General features: G+C 36.8%; 1 protein-coding gene across 2 annotated transcripts in view; it reads right to left on the minus strand.

The window, feature by feature from the left end:
• VWA8 (von Willebrand factor A domain containing 8) overlaps window positions 1–19832 on the minus strand; it is a 368625-nt gene that overhangs the window by 110758 nt on the left and 238035 nt on the right. For both annotated transcript variants that reach the window (XM_033436725.2, XM_004274556.3), the window contains exons 29-35: window positions 17660–17859; window positions 11401–11511; window positions 10368–10432; window positions 9816–9941; window positions 8151–8260; window positions 7358–7512; window positions 3261–3453 (exon numbers count right to left, since the gene is read on the minus strand). In XM_033436725.2, the coding sequence (XP_033292616.1) occupies window positions 3261–3453; window positions 7358–7512; window positions 8151–8260; window positions 9816–9941; window positions 10368–10432; window positions 11401–11511; window positions 17660–17859 (960 nt within the window). The remainder of the gene's footprint in view (window positions 1–3260; window positions 3454–7357; window positions 7513–8150; window positions 8261–9815; window positions 9942–10367; window positions 10433–11400; window positions 11512–17659; window positions 17860–19832) is intronic.

Here is a 19832-nt window from a genome sequence, read left to right on the forward strand (position 1 = left end):
AAGATTCCCCATGCTGCGGAGCAACTAAGCCCATACACCTAGAGCCCGTGCTCTGCAACAAGAGAAGCCACCGCAATAAGAAGCCCACGCACCGCAACGAAGAGTAGCCCCTGCTCGCCGCAACTAGAGAAAGCCTGTGCGCAGCAACGAATACCCAGTGCAGCCAAAAATAAATAAATAAATGTATTTAAAATATTATTCCTTTGTGTCAGACACTAACCTAAGCACTTTCTATACATTTGGAATATTTAAGGAACATTACCTTAAAAAATGAGGATAAATAAAACTCCTAGCAACCAAGAGAAAAATGGCAAAAATATATAAACAGGCAATTTTCAGAAGAGTAAATCACAACATATAAAAACATACTCAAACTTACTAGAAATCAGGGATGTGCACAATAAAAGGTCTGACCTTTGCAAGAGAAGATGGGGATGGTGAGTAGCCTCATCTTTTATGCTGCTGGAACAATAACTTTGGGTAACAATTTGGTAATTTCACTCTTAGATATATACCCTACAGACTCCCCACATATACACAAGGAGACTGGTACAAGAATACTTGTAATAGCAAAAAATTGTAAAGAACGTAAACGTGTACCAATAGAGAACAGATGAATAAACTGACTGTGCTGTATGTACAGCAGTGAAAATGAATGAAGTGTGGATGATGACAAAGATTCTCTGCTTTATCAAGAGAGTCTGGTATTAGTGAAAGGATAGACACATACTGTGTTGGCCAAAAAGTTCGTTTGGGTTTTTCCGTATCATCTTATGGAAGGTGTTATGGAAAAGTCCGAACGAACTTTTTGGCCAACACAATATAGATTAATGGAACACAAACAAAAATCCATAAACAGACTCACATATGTGGTCAGTTGATTTTCTGAAGAGGTCCAAAGACAACTGAATAGAAAAAGGACAATCTTTTCAGCAAATGGTACTGGAACAATTGACTATCCCCACGCAAAATAATGAGTCTCAATCCACACCTTGCGCCATATAAGAAAATTAACTCAAAGTGGAGTACAAACCTAAGTGTAAAATCTAGAAATATGATATTTCTAGAAGAAAACATAAGAGATTTGGCCCTTCACCAAAATGGGAGAAAATGTTTGGAAAGCATGTATCCGATACTGGACTTATATCTAGAATATATAAAGAACACTCAAAAATCATTAAAAAGAAAGCAAGTAATCCAATTCAGAAAGTGGGAAAAGATTTGAAGAGACGTTTCACTAAAGAAGATAGATATGAAAAGATGCTCAACATCATTTGGCACTAGGGAAAATGCAAATTAAAATCATAATGAGCTATCACTACACACCTGCTAGAATGGTGAAAAACTGACAATACCAAGCACTGAAAAGGTGGCAGAGCAACTGGAACTTTCACCATTGCTGACAGGAATGCAAAATGGTATTGCTCTTCTGGAAACCAGTTGGGCAGTTTTATCATATGACATAAAAATGCCATTCCTACATATTTACCCAAGTGAAGCAAAAACTTATGTTCACTTAAAAATCTGTGCAAACATGTTCGTAGCTGCCTCATTAATTATTGCCCAGAACTGGAAACTATACAAATATCTATCAACTTGTGAATGGATAAGCAAACTGTGGTATATCCATGCAATGGACTATTACTCAGCAATAAAAAGGAACAAACAACTGGTACACACAACATATATGATTCTCAAATACATAATAGTAAGTGAAAGACGCCAGACTCAAAAGACCACATACTGTGTGATTCCATTTATATGACATTCTGGAAAAGGCAAATCAATAAGGACAGAAATCAGATCAGTGGGGGTCTGCGGGAAGGCAGAAGGCTTGATGGCAGAGTGGCACAGGGGAGGTTTTTGGGGAGATGGAACTGTTCTCTGTCAGGTATGGTGATGGTTACACAACTGTATGTATTTGTCAAACTCACAGCACCATACACTAAAAAGGATGAATTTTACTCTGTGTAACTGGTCCCTAATAAGAACAAATGAGAACAATAAAATACTTAAATAACAACACTCTGTCTGATGTGTGGAGAATGGGGGGTGGGGGAAGAATGGAAGAGGGAACTCTGTCAGAGGGCTACTGCAGTGTTCCAGTTCAAGATGGTGGTGATTTGGATGTTGGCAGCTCAACTGTAGACAAGTGGGTGGACGTAAGGTATATTAAGGTTGTATCAAAAGGACATGTTGATTGATGATGATGTGGAGGATGAGGGAGAAGTATCAGGGCTGACTCACTGGTTTCTGGGTGGATGAAGGTGCACTGAATTCTGGTATAGAATTTCTTGTAACTCCTGGAGTGCTCTGTAATGCCTCTGTACCTTTCTCATGGGGTTTTCTCTTCCTGGAACAATTCCTTCATCCGATTCCCTCCCATTCATCTTTCAAGTCAGCTCGGAATCACAAGCCTGGGTTGTAAGCTTCTCCTTTGTGTTTATATATCACCTTGTGAATATGCCTATAGCACTGCACTGCAATTGTCAGTGTATTCACCTGCCTCTTCTACCATAAAAAACATTCTAAGGAAATGGTGATTTATTTGGAAGGAACTAATTCTAACATTATCATATAACCAGGACTTTTCAAACCCAGTAACAGATTATTATAATGTGTTTAGTATTATATTTATGAAGTCCACACTAATATAATGAATGTAAACACAGGACAATATTACTACCACTATGATGCAAATAACAATCAGTGGCTCGATGATCAAAAATTTTCATAATTATCCTTTATGATGAAAGCCAGTGTGGTTCAGTAAGCGTAGCTGTGGCCTTGGGTTGGAAGACTTTGGTGCAAATCTGGGCTCTGCTGACCACTGCTGGGGAGAACCCCAGCAAGTTACTTTACCTCTCTGTCAGTTTCCCTGCATATAAACTTGAGAGTATATTAATGATAGAATGGGAATTTGACGATTAAACGAATTTATACAAGGAAAAGTGATCAGCACAGGACCTGGCATAAGATATGCAGTAATAAACATAAGTTGACTTTCAGAGCACTGGTAAGTGAATCAGGCTGCATAAGTCCCTGGCCTTTAGACACAGGAGTTTAAGGCAAAAGTCTTAAACTCCTATGAGAAGTTTAGTGAAACCCTTCTGAGCACATATAGGTCTTTTTAGCTACTAAACCCTGTTAAAATTATTCATATTCATAAATATAAAATGATAATGATAAGTTAAATATCCCTACCAAAACCAAACTACCTTTGACTAGCTTGATAAAATAGGAATTGGTAAGTTTCTTACCTTTTGGGTAGATATCTTTTAGAGGGACTTCTCCTGGGGGCAAAATCCTGACTATCTGATTAGTATCCAAAAGCGTCACACAATTGCTCTGCTTTGGAGTTCCAATTTTCTTCTTGCCTCCATAGAATGTATCAGTGACCCTCGATTTATGCAAAGACGTTGGCCTTTTCCAAGAATAAACTTCACTAGGTGACTAAAAAAAAGAGAGAAATTCAAGCACTGAAGTATTATAAACTACATTCACAATTTTTACAATGCAGTCCTTTAAGCAGATACCAGTGGTAAACTTGTATTTCACAAATATAAGAAAATCAAATTATTCCTTAACCTTTTGGAATTTGGTACAGAAAAGAGCTGCTTCATCAATAATCATAATTTTCAGACAAGTGTGAAATATGCAACACATTTTTTATCTTGAATTATAGCTAAAAAGAGGGAATATAATAATACAGGTAATTTAAGTAACTATAAATAACTATACTATAGCATCCACTATCTGGCATAAGGAATAGTATTACCAGTATTTCTCAAGCCCCTGGAAGGCCCCTTTTCAATCACCTCTCTTTCATATTCCCTAGATTTCAATTCTTCTGAAATTTTGTGTTATTTTCTCTTGCTTTACTTAAAATTTTTACCACATATCTATTTATCCTTCTCTACTCCAAGATCACAGATATTCTCCTATGTATTTGTTAAACATTTTGAAGTTTTGCCTTTCACATTTAGTTCCTTAACCCCTGTGAGTGGTATGAGGCAGGGCTCCATGCTTATCTTTTTTTCACATGGATAGCTAATTGTTCAAATATCATTAACCTTTGCCCACTGATCAGCACTGTTATCAGAAAAGTTTCATGTATGTAGGCAGCTGTTTCTGGGCATTCCATTCTGTTCTACTGTATATTTTTCTACCCCTAGGCCAATACCATGTGGTCTTAGTTACTAAAGCTTTATAATAAGCCTTGAAATTTAGTAGGGCAAGTACCTCTGCTTTTTTTTTTTTTTTTGCGGTACGCGGGCCTCTCACCGCTGTGGCCTCTCCCGTTGCGGAGCAACAGGCTCCGGACGCGCAGGCTCAGTGGCCATGGCTCACGGGCCCAGCCGCTCCGCGGCATGTGGGGTCTTCCCAGACCAGGGCACGAACCCGTGTCCCCTACATCGGCAGGCGCATTCTCAACCACTGCGCCACCAGGGAAGCCCTACCTCTGCTTTTTATTCTTGGTTCTTCTTCAGAAATGTCTTGGTTATTGTTTGCCCTTGCTCTTCCATAAACATGTGTGAGAGTTGCATTTGCATTGCATCCTTGTCAGTACTTGGTATTGTCAGTATTTATTTATTATTTATTTTTTTAGCCATTCTAATAGGCAACAGTAGTATCTCATCGTGGTTTTATTTTGCATTTCCCTAATGACTAATGATGTTGAACATCTTTTCATGTACTTAATTACCATCCATATATCCTCTTTGGTAAAGAGTCTGTTCAAGTCTTTTGCCCATTTTTTTTTTATACATTTACCTCCGATTTTATTTCTATATCTACTTAAATACATTGAAAACCATGAGTTCACCCAGATACACACAATTCCAATCCAACCACTATAGGACTCACTCTAGTTTTCTTTCCTTCTGTATCTGTAACTCCCTTCTTTAACAGTGAGAAACCTAGACGTCATTACCCTTCATATACTTACTTTTTGGCTCAGTTCCACTGTATATGACTCATCTCCCATCTCCACCACTAACTTTCCCTTCCAGGCCAATGCCCTCCTCACTCTGCTTGGCCTGAGAGCCCACACTGAGCTATGCGCATGTATCAACAAACTCTTCACCTTACTTGGGCTCCCACATCCCACACCAGGCTGCCCCTTCATGGGGTACCATCTTCATCCTAGCTGGACTTGATTCCCAATCACCAGTTGTTACTCCCTCCCACACCACAGATATCTTGCACATCTGCTCCGCCTCTGACCTCTGACACCTCATAATGGGCCACTCTGCCCATTTTTTATACTGGATTATTTTCTTACTCTTGAGTTTTAAGAAATCTTTATATATTTTGGATACAAGTCCTTTGTTGGACATGTGATTTGCCAATATTTTCTCCCAGCCTGTAGACTGCCCTTTCATTCTCTTAACAGTGTCTTTTTTACAGAATGGAGGTTTTTAATTTTGAGGAAAGTCAAGGTATTAAAAAGAATTTCTAATGGATCATATCTAAGACGCTCAGAACAATGTTTAGTAGAAGTGGTGGTAGTGCGTATCCTTGTCTTACTCTTGATATCGAAACAAATGCTTTTAACGTTTCACTATTGAGGATTCACTATGATACTTGCTGTCGGTTTTTGTAGCCATCTGGTAGTAGGTTAAGAGAGTTATAATAAGTTCATAATAATTTAGGTGCCTTTGATAATGCTATAAAAAGTTAATAAGAGATGACATGCCCTTTTGTTAATAGTTTTGTGAAGAATCAAAAGAAATTCACATCAAGTCAGAAAGGCACTGTAGTGTATAGTAGGAAGGATATGCGTTTGAGGGTCAGTCACCCTTGAGCACAAATCCCAGATCCCTTATTCAATATCTTTGTGGCCTGGGGGATATATCCTCTCTGTTTTTGTTTCTTTATCTATAAAACCTTGTGCAATTGTTGTAAAAATTAATTATCATATATGAAATGGTTTAGAATAGTAGAGTGCCTGACTTGTGTTGGGGTCTAAAAAATATGACTGCTCTCATAAAATGCTGAAAGGCTGTCTAACTGAATGATCTCATCTATCATTAAACAAAAATTCATGAACATCTCCGATATGGTGGGTAATAAATACGGAGATGCAGCTTTTAATTTAACAAGGTCCCTAGTCCTACAGTCTACAAAGGATTTCTAGAGGGTCAGTATAAACATTACCTTATACTCAGCTTTCTTACCTTTTTATAGTGACATTATATTTCTATACTCATTTCTTCAATCAAAAGATCAATTTTTAAAACAGTTCCACCTTCAGAAAAGTAGCTCCAGTATTTTCTCTACTGATAGCAGCAAACATTGTAGAAAGCATATTAAACATAACTCTTTCATTTAATCAAGGCTGCCGTAGATGCTGTATTCCAACAACGTGTTTCATTTTCAGATATATAATCCACAGCAAATGTTTTTTACTTGATAATTAAGAAGACATATGGCAAAGTCCTAAGCCACACATTATCCACCGGGTTTTGGATTTCAAAAGTCTTATACCCTGAAGTACTCATCATTCATTAATTACATTAAAATTTTGAGGCAGGTGAGACTGGGGTATATTAAGCAGAGCCAATATTTTTATCTTTAAGTGACTCTATCATCCCACCTAAAAGCTACAAAGGAAATTATAAAAATTAAATGTTTAATCAAAACACATGGAGTTACATCTAAGGTTATGAGATGGCAACTTGGGCTGAAGTAACCTTTATATTTCATGTTCTCACATTTCCATCAGGGGAAGATGGTACCTAGTTTCACCTAAAGTCAATTATGAATAGCCTCTTCTTTACAGATAATAGTAAATAACAGCAGAAGGAGCCATTTAAAAGCAAATTAAATTGAGACCACCAGCATTTATAGTATAATCTGGATGCAGCAAAGATATAAATCAGAGCAAAACTCAGTGGAAAGTAGACTGGTGTTCATGAGTGTTGAAAAATTTAACCTACAATTATGAGACTCCAACATATTTCACTTTAAAAAATTCTAGAAGAAATATTATTTTGTTAGTCTCAAATTGTCCCTCTTGACAGATGACATGAGCACACATTAAGACAGCATGATATAAAATCACTGTCAGTAGGTTAACTATTTAACTGTCACATGAGCTCCCATGTATGGAGAATACTGGTTTTCCTTTACTAAATTATATAATTGCACTACAATGTATATGTTAATTTTTAACAAGCAATGAAACCATATAGAATGAATTTTTTAATGACTGGTCTGGAAAACAGAAGGTTGATCTGAAATGCTTACCAGAAAATTATTACGTTTTTAATTACCCCTCAAATAGGCTTATAGAGTATAGGCCAAAACGGGGGGAAGAAATAGTTATTCAATCATTTAAGAAATTTATGCTTACCATGAGATCTGGGAAACCAACAACGACTGTAGCATAACTCTTCTCATCTGCGAGAATTCGGTTAGGAGAGGCAATCTTTTGTCCCACAGCTGAACTCAGATTTTCAGATGATAGTTGATGACTTGAAATTTTATGAGGTATGCTGAAGTCTGTTTCTAAAAAGTGTCAGAGAAACGTTAAACACCATATGCCCCTAAAATGCTCCAGGAATTAATTTTTGCAAGATTCAGTCTCACCAACTCAAACAGAAAAGCACAAATCAAAAAAGAGAAAATGCTTTCAATTACACTCATGGCTTTTTGTCTGAGAAAACTCAGTTTTCACAATCATGGCATCTTCTCAAAGTGATTTCAAGTATTTATTCAAGAATTCAAATTTTTATTAGCAATCAAGATTAATATAATAGCACTCTGCAGAAAGAGGTGAAACTGGCCCAAACCAGTCTTAGCAATGGTATATTTTAGAATTTTTTTCACAATTACTTTTCATCCCCCCAAAACTGTGATGAATAAAGTAGAAATACTGATGGGCTGTGTAAAAAAGAAATGATGCAATCCTAAAATAGACTTGGAACCTACATATATGTAAACATTCTGACTTGTTAGTTTAAAAAATTCGAAGACAATTTAAAAGACGATAGATTCTTACTTACTGTTTCTAGTGTAGTGACTAAGATTTCTTTTTTGGTATAAAGTTAACATGTTGATATTGTTGTCCTTAAATGATTCTAGAGGACAGTGTGTATGCAGGCATGTACCTATACAGTCACAAACACACAGAACACAGTATTTACCTTGTGTGACTCCAAACCCTGTGCTAGGCAGCTCCTCTTTCAGCACATACAACTGGCAAACCCTACTGTCCTCAGATTCGATGTGTGCAGGCTTAGTTAAAAGATATTTCCTGTAAACAGACAAAACATCTAAGTGAAAAGTCTTTCTTTTTCTAATAACTATGAGGCCAGACTAGGAAAAATCAGAGTTCCCATATCCTGCCCGCTCCCGCCAAAGCCTCCTTCTTTTTTTTTTTCTTCAGTACGCGGGCCTCTCACTGTTGTGGCCTCTCCCGTTGCGGAACACAGGCTCCGGACGCGCAGGCTCAGCGGCCAGGGCTCACGGGCCCAGCCGCTCCACGGCATGTGGGATCTTCCCGGACCGGGGCACGAACCGGTGTCCCCTGCATCGGCAGGCGGACTCTCAGCCACCAGGGAAGCCCCAAAGCCTCCTTTTTATATTCTGAGTATAATTTGCAGTTTCAGACTTTCATCATGAATTAAAAAAATAACTTCTTGGGCTTCCCTGGTGGCGCAGTGGTTGAGAGTCCGCCTGCCGATGCAGGGGACACCGGTTCGTGCCCCGGTCCGGGAAGATCCCACATGCCGTGGAGCGGCTGGGCCCGTGAGCCCTGGCCGGAGCCTGTGTTCCGCAACGGGAGAGGCTGCAACAGTGAGAGGCCCGCGTACCGCAAAAAATAAAACAAAACAAAACAAAACAAAAACAAAAACAAAAAACTTCTTAACACTGTATAAGAGCAGTGCATAATAACAATGCAGTAATAAACGTGAACTGAAAATCCAATACTTCCTGTAAGAGGAAGGGCCATAAAAAAAAAAAGAAAAGCAACTCTAAAGAGACACATCGGTACTATCATGGAGCCTGCTGTTAATATGACTGATCAGCAAGTAAGGGGGAGCCCAACCTCTGATTTGTGACCAGCTAAGGGACAGAAGCCCTCACTGCTGTAATCCCCTTGACCTACTTGTCTGTAAGATTTCTAATATAGGAATATATAAATAGCCAGGAATCTTTTGCAGCAGGTCACTTCTGCTTGTCAGCAGAGGGCCAGAGAATCTGCATGAATCCAGTAGATGTAATGCATGAGGGAGGGTGACTCAAAATTTACTGTGCACCCCACTTATGCCGAGTGTACATAATGTCCTTTTCATCAAGAAGTATACGGTCCAATGGAAGAGGCAACACAAACATAAACATAACCAAATAAGAGCACACGAGATAAAATGAAGAAGAAACTTCTTCTTAGGGGTGGATTCTGTGAAGTTACAAAAAAGCAACAGCATTTGGATGGAGACTGTGGCCCTTTGAAGAGAGGATAAACTAAAAATCTATTTTGAAGTATCTCTAGTTTGGCAAGAATACAGTGAATTCTCAGTGTGCTAACAGGAAAAATCCTGAAGAAATACAAATCAGTTGTAAAAGTCATTATGTTTTCACTGTTAATTTCAAGGTCATCTTCCGAAACACTTTTATAATTACTCTGCGAAGTTACATTTAATTTATTTAAATTTTCCCGTCCCCTCTTCTTCGAAGTTTCACCTATAGAGATGCTGCCAAATACAGAAATTGTTAAAAGACAGACACAGGAAGACAGAGCTGGCTAACTGAGACAGGATGCTGGCTAACTGAGCACACTCCATGAGGTGCTATGTAGATCTACCCACTGATGTGTTTTGCTCTCCACCAGAAGCCATTTGTCTTCTGCTACGAGAAAAACTGTCTGGAGGTTGATGGGAAGTGAGATGGTGTGAGTTCGCCCTTCTAGAACATCCAGCACAGCCAGGGTGTTCCTGAAAACAAAAAAAAAGAAAACTCTGAAAGGAAATGGTGAGGATATTGGTTGAGTAACCATGGCACAGTCATTTCATGATACATTATACAACCCTAAAAACAATGTTTTTAAGACTAGATAATAACATAGAAAAATGTTAATTGAGAAAATAGATATATAAAACTCTAAACTATATAAAGGTATGCATAAGAATTAAAAATGAGAAGTGAGAGCGGCCATGCTAGTAGCGGTTGTATACGGAATTATGGGCAGTGTCTTTTCTTATGTCTGTTTTTCAATGTTCTGCAATGTGGGATAAGATACTTTTAGAATAAAATATTTCTAATTTTATTACATTAGTTTTACAATAAACAAGCATAATTAAAGGAGGAAATAGAATGGACACAATAAGGATCCCAGATTAAATCTACAACAAAGAGCTCACCCTTTTTCTTTGTAGAATACTAGCCAGTTTTTGTGTGCAAATTCTTTACACATTTTGTAAGTTTCCTAGAGACAAAACAAAACATTCACTTTAAATGTGTCAGATGCATTCATGTCTATTCAGATGCTTTTCCTTAAATAAAGTTCTTCAACATGTAATTCTCTGAGAAGCTACCTCTTTATCTACTCCAAGACTCTTACGGTAACATAGATTAAAATATATTTCAAAATTAATTGTGAACTGCATACTAAAACATCTTTAGAATAATGTTTTAGGGGACTTCCCTGGTGGTCCAACCAAATAAATAAATAAATATTTTAAAAAAAGAATATTAAAAAAAATGCCAAATACTGGTTAGAAATAAACATGCTATCTGGTGATTAACTGTGGAATTTGTACCATAGCATAAATACATAGGAAATATTTTGTTTCTTAGATTTGGATATATTTATGACATTTAAAATATCTCTTTTCTTCGTGGTCTTTTAAGACCTAAGTATGCTGTCGTGCAGGGCAGAGGGTAAGCCTTATTTTATATCCATTACCTTTTTCTAAATGGCAGAAAAAATTCTTGTTGGTTAGCCAAAATGTTTACTAGTTTAATTTAGCTAATAAGCTAAAACATTTATTTATCTAGTAAATATAATCAGCTGTTGCACTCATAGGTTCATTACATAAATCCAAACATAAACTCATAACTGGAAAACTATTAAAGTGACTATTAAAATGCATGTTAGGGATTTGTCATGAATACCACACTCAAATGGCTCATGATGTCCTATTATTGTGAGTTGCGTCCTGACAAGTCTTCATGTGACTATGATGGATACAAAAAGAAGCTACTGATATTGCATTATATATGTATGTATTCTACCTATTTGTATCATATTAAAATTTACAAGTAATAAGAGAATTCTCTTGTGCATTATAGCAAACAAAAGGCACCGCAAGGGATGGGCAGGCATGCATTTTTACGGTTAGAAAGCTATGGAAAATCCTTGGCAATTTGCTGGACAAGTTGGGTATTTCTTACAGCTTCCTCCTTGTTCCACCAGGAAGTTTTCTTAAGTGTAAACTCTTCTGAAGGTAAGATGAGACGATGAAGGGCTTGGCTAGTGGTATCCAACAACAGGATGACATTGCTCTGGAAATAAAGAGAACAGTTTGTTTGTTTGACTGTTTATTTAATTAATTAATTAATTTAGCAGCAGCCTCTTGGCAGCCTGGGAATAAAGGGAATAGCGATAAATAAACCAAAGGGAAGATGACAATATTGAAATATTTAAGAGACACCATGAAGACAATAAATGTTTTTCCCTAATACAGAATTTAAAGTAATAGATGGTTTAATGAAGATATTTCTAATTATGTAATGCAGAATCTTCTCTTTGAAGATTTTATCTTAAAACCATCGCCTTGTAAATATAGGCTAGCTTAACCATGATTGCTATTTTATTACATACAAATGAGGAAATTAAGAGAATTGATAATTTTAAAAGCCCATTTACTTTTATCAAAATTACACTTAAAGAATGTTCTGTTGAAAACTCTCTTACACTGTGCATAATTGAATCTCATTTATTCTTTTCACAAATCCAGGTTCAACTCAGAAAATATGTACATGTTATAAAGATGGGTTAGCAAGAAAATATCAAGGACCCCAAGAACCTAGCTAGTAATGAGTGTTTCATCTTGACATTCACTAAGCTTGAGAACTTTCATAGCTGGTGCTGTAATAACGTACAGACAAGAGATTGCTCCAGCAGCATTATCACAGTTATGCAAATGAAGTAATAATCTCTCAGTAATTAGGAGGACTTTTTCAAGAAAAAAATTAAAAAAAAAATTAACCTTAGGCATTAAAATAAGTGAACAGAAACACATGAAATAAGAATTTAATATTGTGAAAGCCAGAAAAGATTAAATATTTTAAAGAGATGCAAAGAAGTGGGCTTTTTTCATTAAAATTTAAAGACATTTGAAGATTAGACTAACAGGTTTACAAAAAGGCACCAGAAAGTTGTTTGTCAGGAACTGTCTTTTCTTTCTTTCTTGTTTTTGTTTATTTTGTCTTATTTATTTTGTTTTGTTTTAAATTTGGGGCCCCTTCAGTTATCTTAACCCTTATGAACTTTTCATTTCAAGAACTTTCTTTGGGGAAAATAAAATCACAAAGCACCCGAAGAATTAATATATATTTTGCAAAATATATACAAAACATGAAAAGTCTGTTCATTTGTTCCATAACATTTATTGAGCAGCTTATATTTAAAGCACAAAGGAGAATACAGTGATGAATTAACCATGACCCTTGCCCTTTATTACTTAATCCAGTTAGAGGGAAATAAAAAGAAATGTAAGTAGAGTAATGATTCATCTGCAAATCTGAGACCTCATAGTGTGGTTTCAATTTATTTTACTAGCCAATTTTACTGAAGTGCTCAAGAATTAAAGTAGTATTTGTTCCAAAGTCTCCTTTATTCCATATACTCTGAATCTTGGCTGTATTAAAAAATTCTACCAAGCATGTTGACAACATTTAAATTTTTCCATAAACACTCTTAGAATGCATCATTCTGTATAATATGTAATTCTCCATTAAGAATGTGTGTTAGTAATATTCTTTTTAAAATCAACATGTCATATAAGAAGCACCGTTCCTGGCATTTGAAAGTTTGAAAATGAGGAAAACCTTAAGGAAAACTCTTAAAGTTTTCCTTAAGAAAATGTATTAATAAGTTAAAAATTTACAGTCTCTATTCTAGATTAAATCTTTTTTGAGTAAGTATTTTTTAAAGGAGAAACTCTCTCTTATGATAAATATGTACAACATTAACATGAATTGTTAGCACTTAAGCAATTCGGGGTAATATTAATTTTTCTAAGCAACATAAAGTTCTAAAAATAATGTTTGATCCCAAAATATGATTAAGTAGAAGAATAAGCAGATGATTAAACAGATATGATTATGCAGAAAAATTAGTACAGTTTTGCATTTTTCTTCCTTTTTAGGGTCTAATACTTATATACTCATAACTTTGCATAAGTGAACTGAAAAACTGCATCTTTCTAAGTAACAGAAAACATACAGATATATATATATATGTTTATATACACACACATGTATATGTTTCCAGCCACTGCTGTATTTAGAATTAGTTCTAGAAGCAATTGGCAACATGAAGGAGTTCTGCTGCTCCATCCTTTTAGATGTTAATGGTTTCCTTCTGTAAATGACTAATGATATATTCTGTCTGAGTTCAAAAATAGAATTCTGCATCACATATGAGTACATGTAACTGTGGTTTTGGCTCTCTTTTAAGGGGGGCAGGGAGGAGAAGCGAGTGAGCAATTTTATTATGTTTGTATTTGACTGGGAGAAAAGTAACCTCTGGATGACCTCAATGTCCTAAAGTCTGAAGTTCTAAACTTTGTACAGATGTAATAAGTAATCTCATGGGGTGGGTGGGGGGAGGAGGCTTTATTTTTAGGCATGGCAAAATTTCCCTTTCCTCACTTAAGATTTTATTTTAGCCAGGAATTTTTGAACAACTTCTTAAACTAACCAGGGAAATGTATCTGTTGCCAAGCTTTATAAAGACAAGGGAGAGATGAATTAATGGAAGTACTTCTCTACAATATTTTAGCTCCTTTGTCAGGGCAGAATGGGGGAGAAGGAACTAATGGCAGTGCACACATTTTTTATTCGATTACAATTATTTATCATTTGTTAACTTTTACAGTTACATGCTGTTCATCTGGAATTAAGGAGGTCTTAGATCCTAGCAGGGACATAATATAAAACCGACAGCTGATATATCCTCTCTAGGAAAAGAAGCGGCAGTTCAGAGTACAGGTAGCGAGAGTATCCTGATAAGCTGTGCGTGCCCGCTCAGGGCATTGAGGTACCCTTCTGGAAAACTGTTGAAACTGGTCCAAGGGATAAGCCAGGTAGCATGCAAGAATGCCAGGAGGGGAAGTGTGGGCTGTGCAAGTCAAGCACATCTTTACACTGAAAAACAGATTTTCTTTGATAAAAGTCCTTATAAGTGAGCAGGGTATTGGTCAGCAATGTTGCCAAATAACTGGATCTTCTGAGAAAATAAAATGCTTCCTGAGAACCTGAAAATCTCGTACTTTTAAAGAATTGGTATATGTAAATTTGACAGTTTATCTGACAGCTGAAAATCTGGCAAGATTGTTTGAATAAATACTCCAAATGTAGACTCCTATTTAAATTTGATTGGTTTCCTGAATCAAAAATCACCAAGACATGTGCTTTTTATGACAGATTCTTCTGGCTGTAGAATTCAATTCAATGGCATTGGTATTTTGTTGGAAATCTATAAAGTAAAACCCTTATTCCAATGTGATGGACACAAACCTTTATAAGCAATAGCTGGATATTGATAAATTCTGCTTCTAGGAGAAAGCCATATTGAAAAAAATTGTGAAAACCAGAAAAGATTTTATTAACTCAGAATTTATGATAATTATTTAGGCAAAGTCTAAAGTTAAAGTTGACTTATTTACTCAACGAAATACTGCTGTGTTACTTATGCAACTTTTTATTCTTGATTAGAAACAGTCTAAAAGTACTGTTTCTAGGTAACGCTTTACTTTCATAGTGTGTTTAAATACTGAACAAGTAACAACATTACATTTTTTCCATATTTTCCTATTATGAATACTTCAAAAATTTTTCAGACCATTCTTTTCCCCACGTTTCTGCAGTGAGCAACAGCATGGATGAAGTTTAATTCTCGTGATGTCAATCCAATTTGGTTTGAACCTCAGTTCTACCATGTATTTACTGGGCAAGTTATTTAAACTTACTGAGACTCAGTTTTCTCACACGTAAATATTGCTAAAGCTACCTCGCTGGGCCTGTGGAAGAATAACACGGAATAATGTATGTAACCTTTTCCTTGACACATTTGTCAGCATTTAATAATTGATCCTCCTCCTTGAGATATTCATCACTTGCCGTCTGGGATACCACACCCTGGTGTAACCATCTACTTCACTGGGCACTCATTTTCAGTTCCTCTGGGTTGATTCATCCTCACCTCTCTCATTTCTTAATATTTCATTGCCCCAGGGCTTAGTCCTCAGACTTCTCTTTTCCACCCACATCCATTCCCTTAGTGATCTCTTTCAGTTTCATGACTTTAAATAACATTTATATGCCAATGATGCCCAATGTATGTTTCCTGTTCTGACTTCTCCGTTAAACACCAGGATCACCTACTTGGATATGTTATAGGCATCTCGAATTTAATCATACATCTAATCTTCCCCTCCAAATCAATTCCTTCCTCATCTCAGTTCATGGCAGGTCTATCCTTTCAGTTGCTCAGGCCCTACATCTTAAAGTTGATCTTAGTTTACTCTCTTTCACCTCATATATCTGATCTGTTCAGAAATCCTCTTGGTCCCACCTTCAGAATATATCCAGAATCCATCATTACTTATGACCGTCATCCTCCTCCAAACTGCAATGATCTCTTGCTTTGATCATTGTAAAAATCTCTTCATTAATCTCCTTCACTCTGCTTTAGTACCTACAGACTATTCACCTAAGAGGAGCTGGAGAAATCTTTTAAAAATATAAGTCAGATCTTGCTTCTCCTCTGCTTGAAACCCTCTAAGACCTTCCCCTTTCCTCACAGTCAGGCCGCAGAACGATAGAATGATTTACAAGGCTCTACACATCTGCTTCCCCACCCTTCCACCACGTCCCTGACCCAACCCACTGAGTGACCTCTTTGACCCCACCTCCTTATACCCTCCCCCTCATTCAGTCTTCCCCACCACGCTTCTTTAAAGATGGAGAGCCATGTTCCAGCCTCTGGGCCTTTGAACTTACAATTCCTTTGCCTAGAACTCTCTTATTCCTGATATCTCTTCTCTCCCTCACCTCTTATCAGATCTTTGCTTAAATATCACTTTCTCAGTTAGGCAATCCCTGCCCGCCCACCCTGTTTTAAAGGCAACCTTCCTCCCAGCCTTCTATTTTACTCTTCCTTGCTTCTCATCTTCTGACTTAAGATGTAATTATTTACTTTGCTTATTGTCTACCTTTTGTACCAGAACGTAAGCTTTTGAGAACAAGAATTTTTGTTGTTTTGTTCATGGCAGTATCCCTAATAGTAGGCACATGATACATATCTGATGAATGAATAATATGCTTAGTATACTATTTGGTAGATACTAGGTGGGTAATAGGTCTGCAAAAACATTGTACTCCTTTCTATTGGGTAGTACAGATTAACTTAGACCTGGAGAATTCTCATTAATTGAAACACAGACTGTCTTTTGACCTATATCTTCTGTTTAGAATTACTTTTAGCCTGACTCTGGGCATCTGTACTTTTCATTAGTGTTGTCTTACAATAGTAGTGATGGTTGGAACTTGAGAATCATTAGATACTAAAGAATCTCAGTGTATTCCTGCAATGGCCTGATGCCCTCCCAAAATTTGTAGGCTGAAGTCCTAAGCCCCAATATATTAGGAAGTGGGGCCTATGGAGATGATTAGGTCATGAAGGTGGAGTCTTCACGAATGGGATTACCGCCCTTATAAAAGAGACACGAAAGAGATCCCTGCTCCTACTGCCGTGTGAGGCTACCATGAAAAGACAGCTGTCTAGGAAGTGGTTTCTCACCAGACGCTGAATACGCAAGCGCCTTGATCTTGGACTTCCTAGGCTGCAGAACTGTGAGAAATAAATTTCTTCTGTTCATAAGCTACCTAGTCTATGGTACTTGTGTTACAGCAGCCCAAACAGACTAAGACAATTCCGTTCAGTATATTTACATGGCTATCTCCACATAAAGAATGCCATTCAGGTTTCAGGGAAAATGTCATCTCCTAAGGGGAGATATCTCAGCACTCTTTTGAGTACCGTTTACCCTTTCATCTCCTCCTACCCTACCCCCATCATTCCTTAGGACCTTACCTTATTTTTATACAGCACCTATCACTACTTGAAATTGGTATTTATTTGTTGGCTTACTTGTTTGTTGTCTATCCCCCCAAAGAGAATGTAAGCTTCACAACAAAGAATTATCTAGCCTCAAATGTCATTAGTGATGAGGTTGAGAAGTCTTTGCAGAGAGGAAGATATTAGCCTGCCTTGTGGTACTGATAAAATACAACTCCTGATCCCGTCCTTCAGCCCCTGACCTCAATCTTTATGAAAGCACATATTTTTAGTTATAGGTTGAAAAACACTCTTGCCTTCTCCTTTGCATCAGTTACCCTGGGCATCATTAGACCATGTCATTACCTGCTGCTCATGGAGAATCACTTGACCCTTGAGGGGATTTCCCAGCGGTGCCACTGTCACAAATGGGTGCCAGACTCCACTGGCCGCTCTTGGGAAGATGTCAAAAAGGTCCACAAAGTAGCCGCTTTTCCCAGTCATATTCATAAAGTATAAGGAAACGGGATTGCATGCAACTACATAGAGAGTATTTTCCTCATTTTCTGAAATGACAAAAAAGTGTCAATTCCATGGTCTGCAATAGATTTTCTGACTGGTCAAAAGGTCCAGTGAAAACTGAATCGTGAGGCAGCACACAATCAGAACTCAGCAGATGATTTGCAAATGGATTGATTAGGTTGAAGAGCACTTTCAGAAGCAATTTCGCACCTGCTGTAAATGTACGTTGGGTCACACCTACCTATTTCTGGAAGTAAGTATCTGGTCCCCAAAGAATCTATAACATCTCATGCTAACACCATTAAATATTTAACACTCCTCAACGTCAGGAAATTCTTCCTTGCATGAAAGTATTTTATGCCTCAGTAAAAGTCTGTTCCCTCTTATTTTATTATTGGCTCAGATGGACAACAGCTGGTCAACATCTTCTATCTGCTAATCTGGCATTTCCCGGCTAGTTACTAGATCTTTAGGCTTTTCTAGTAAATAAGTAATCCCATTTTTTGTTCTTAGCTCTATGGATCTTATTTTCCAAATTATCTTTTTTCATATTTGTGTATTTATTATTACAAAGTCTCTGTCTTTTCAAACTAGTACTTGACTAGGTCCATTTTTTGAATTCTATTTCAGTGCTTCTTCAACTTTCAAGTGCATATGCATCACCTGGGGATCTAATGAAAATGCAGATTCTGATTCAGTGGGTCTGAGGTGGGGTTTCAGACTCTGCTTTTCCAACAAGCTCCCACGAGATGTCACTGCTGTTGGTTTGAGGGCTTCCCTTAGAGAAGCCAGACTTTGGACTCTGTTTCCCATAATCTCTATTTCTGGGAACCTTGAAGCAAGGGATTAAGCTGCTTCTGTATAATAAATGCTATTAACATCACTCATCATCCAGGTATCTATTTACAGTGGTCATATTTTCTGAACCCAAAACTAAGACACAAGATATGAAAATCTGGAAAAAAAATATAGTGTATGTGTGTGTGCACGTATATGTCATGTCTACACATAAAGACCAAATATATATAAAGATATAGAAAACTTAAATATATATAAATATATATATAAAGATATGGTAAATTTAAATAAGCTAACATTGATAAGAAACACAAGTCAATGGAAGGGCAGAAGAAGACATATGATTTAGAAGACAATGTGAACTGTGTGTGTGTGTGTGTGTGTGTGTGTGTGTGTATGTGTGCTACAGTTCTAAATATCAGATAGAATCACACAACTTATAATTTAAGAATCTTTTTAATGCTTCTACTATCAGCACAAATAAGTTCAATTCAACATTTATTGAGCACCTTTGTACACAGTATAGGGACCAGGGAATATAATAACAGTATTAATAGAAATGTAAAAAGAAAAAAATCAATAGAAATGTACTTCACGAACTTACAATTGCTCTCTCTTATTGCAGGCATTAAGTGCTGTTTGGTCTTTGGCTCAAATATATATATATATATATATAGACACACATATATATATGTATATTTAACCCTGATGCTAACCCAAGAAAATGTTCTTTCCTCTCACCAATATAGAATAGGTAAAAAAACAAAGAAATAAAAAACAACACAAAAACCTAGCTCGCAAATGTGGACAACACTAAAATAGAGGGTTGAATTATGTGAGGGACAGCAAATGAGTTCATTTTTAAGGACCAATTCTGACTGGCTCACAGTGGCTGCCTGTGAGAATTGTGAGGCTGTGACAAGGTTTAATGACACCTGTCACTGGCATGGGGCAGAGGATCACAGCATACTTACTTACAATCTCTAAATGTGAGACAAGGGCAAAGTTCAAATTTTATCCGTAAGATTCATACTTAGTCTCTACTAGTGAACGTAAAATATCTTAATAGGGGCACCAATCTGTTACCAACAAAAACCCTGTACATTTTAAAAGCACATATTTTTACTCAACATAGCTGATGTTGGAGAAAACATCCACAGAACTTACATGAACAAAAACTTGCTTCTGAATTTTTGCCTGAATAACCTCCATTGTAGAC

This window comes from Orcinus orca, chromosome 18 (assembly GCF_937001465.1).
Source record: "Orcinus orca chromosome 18, mOrcOrc1.1, whole genome shotgun sequence".
In the NCBI taxonomy this organism is placed as follows: domain Eukaryota; kingdom Metazoa; phylum Chordata; class Mammalia; order Artiodactyla; family Delphinidae; genus Orcinus; species Orcinus orca.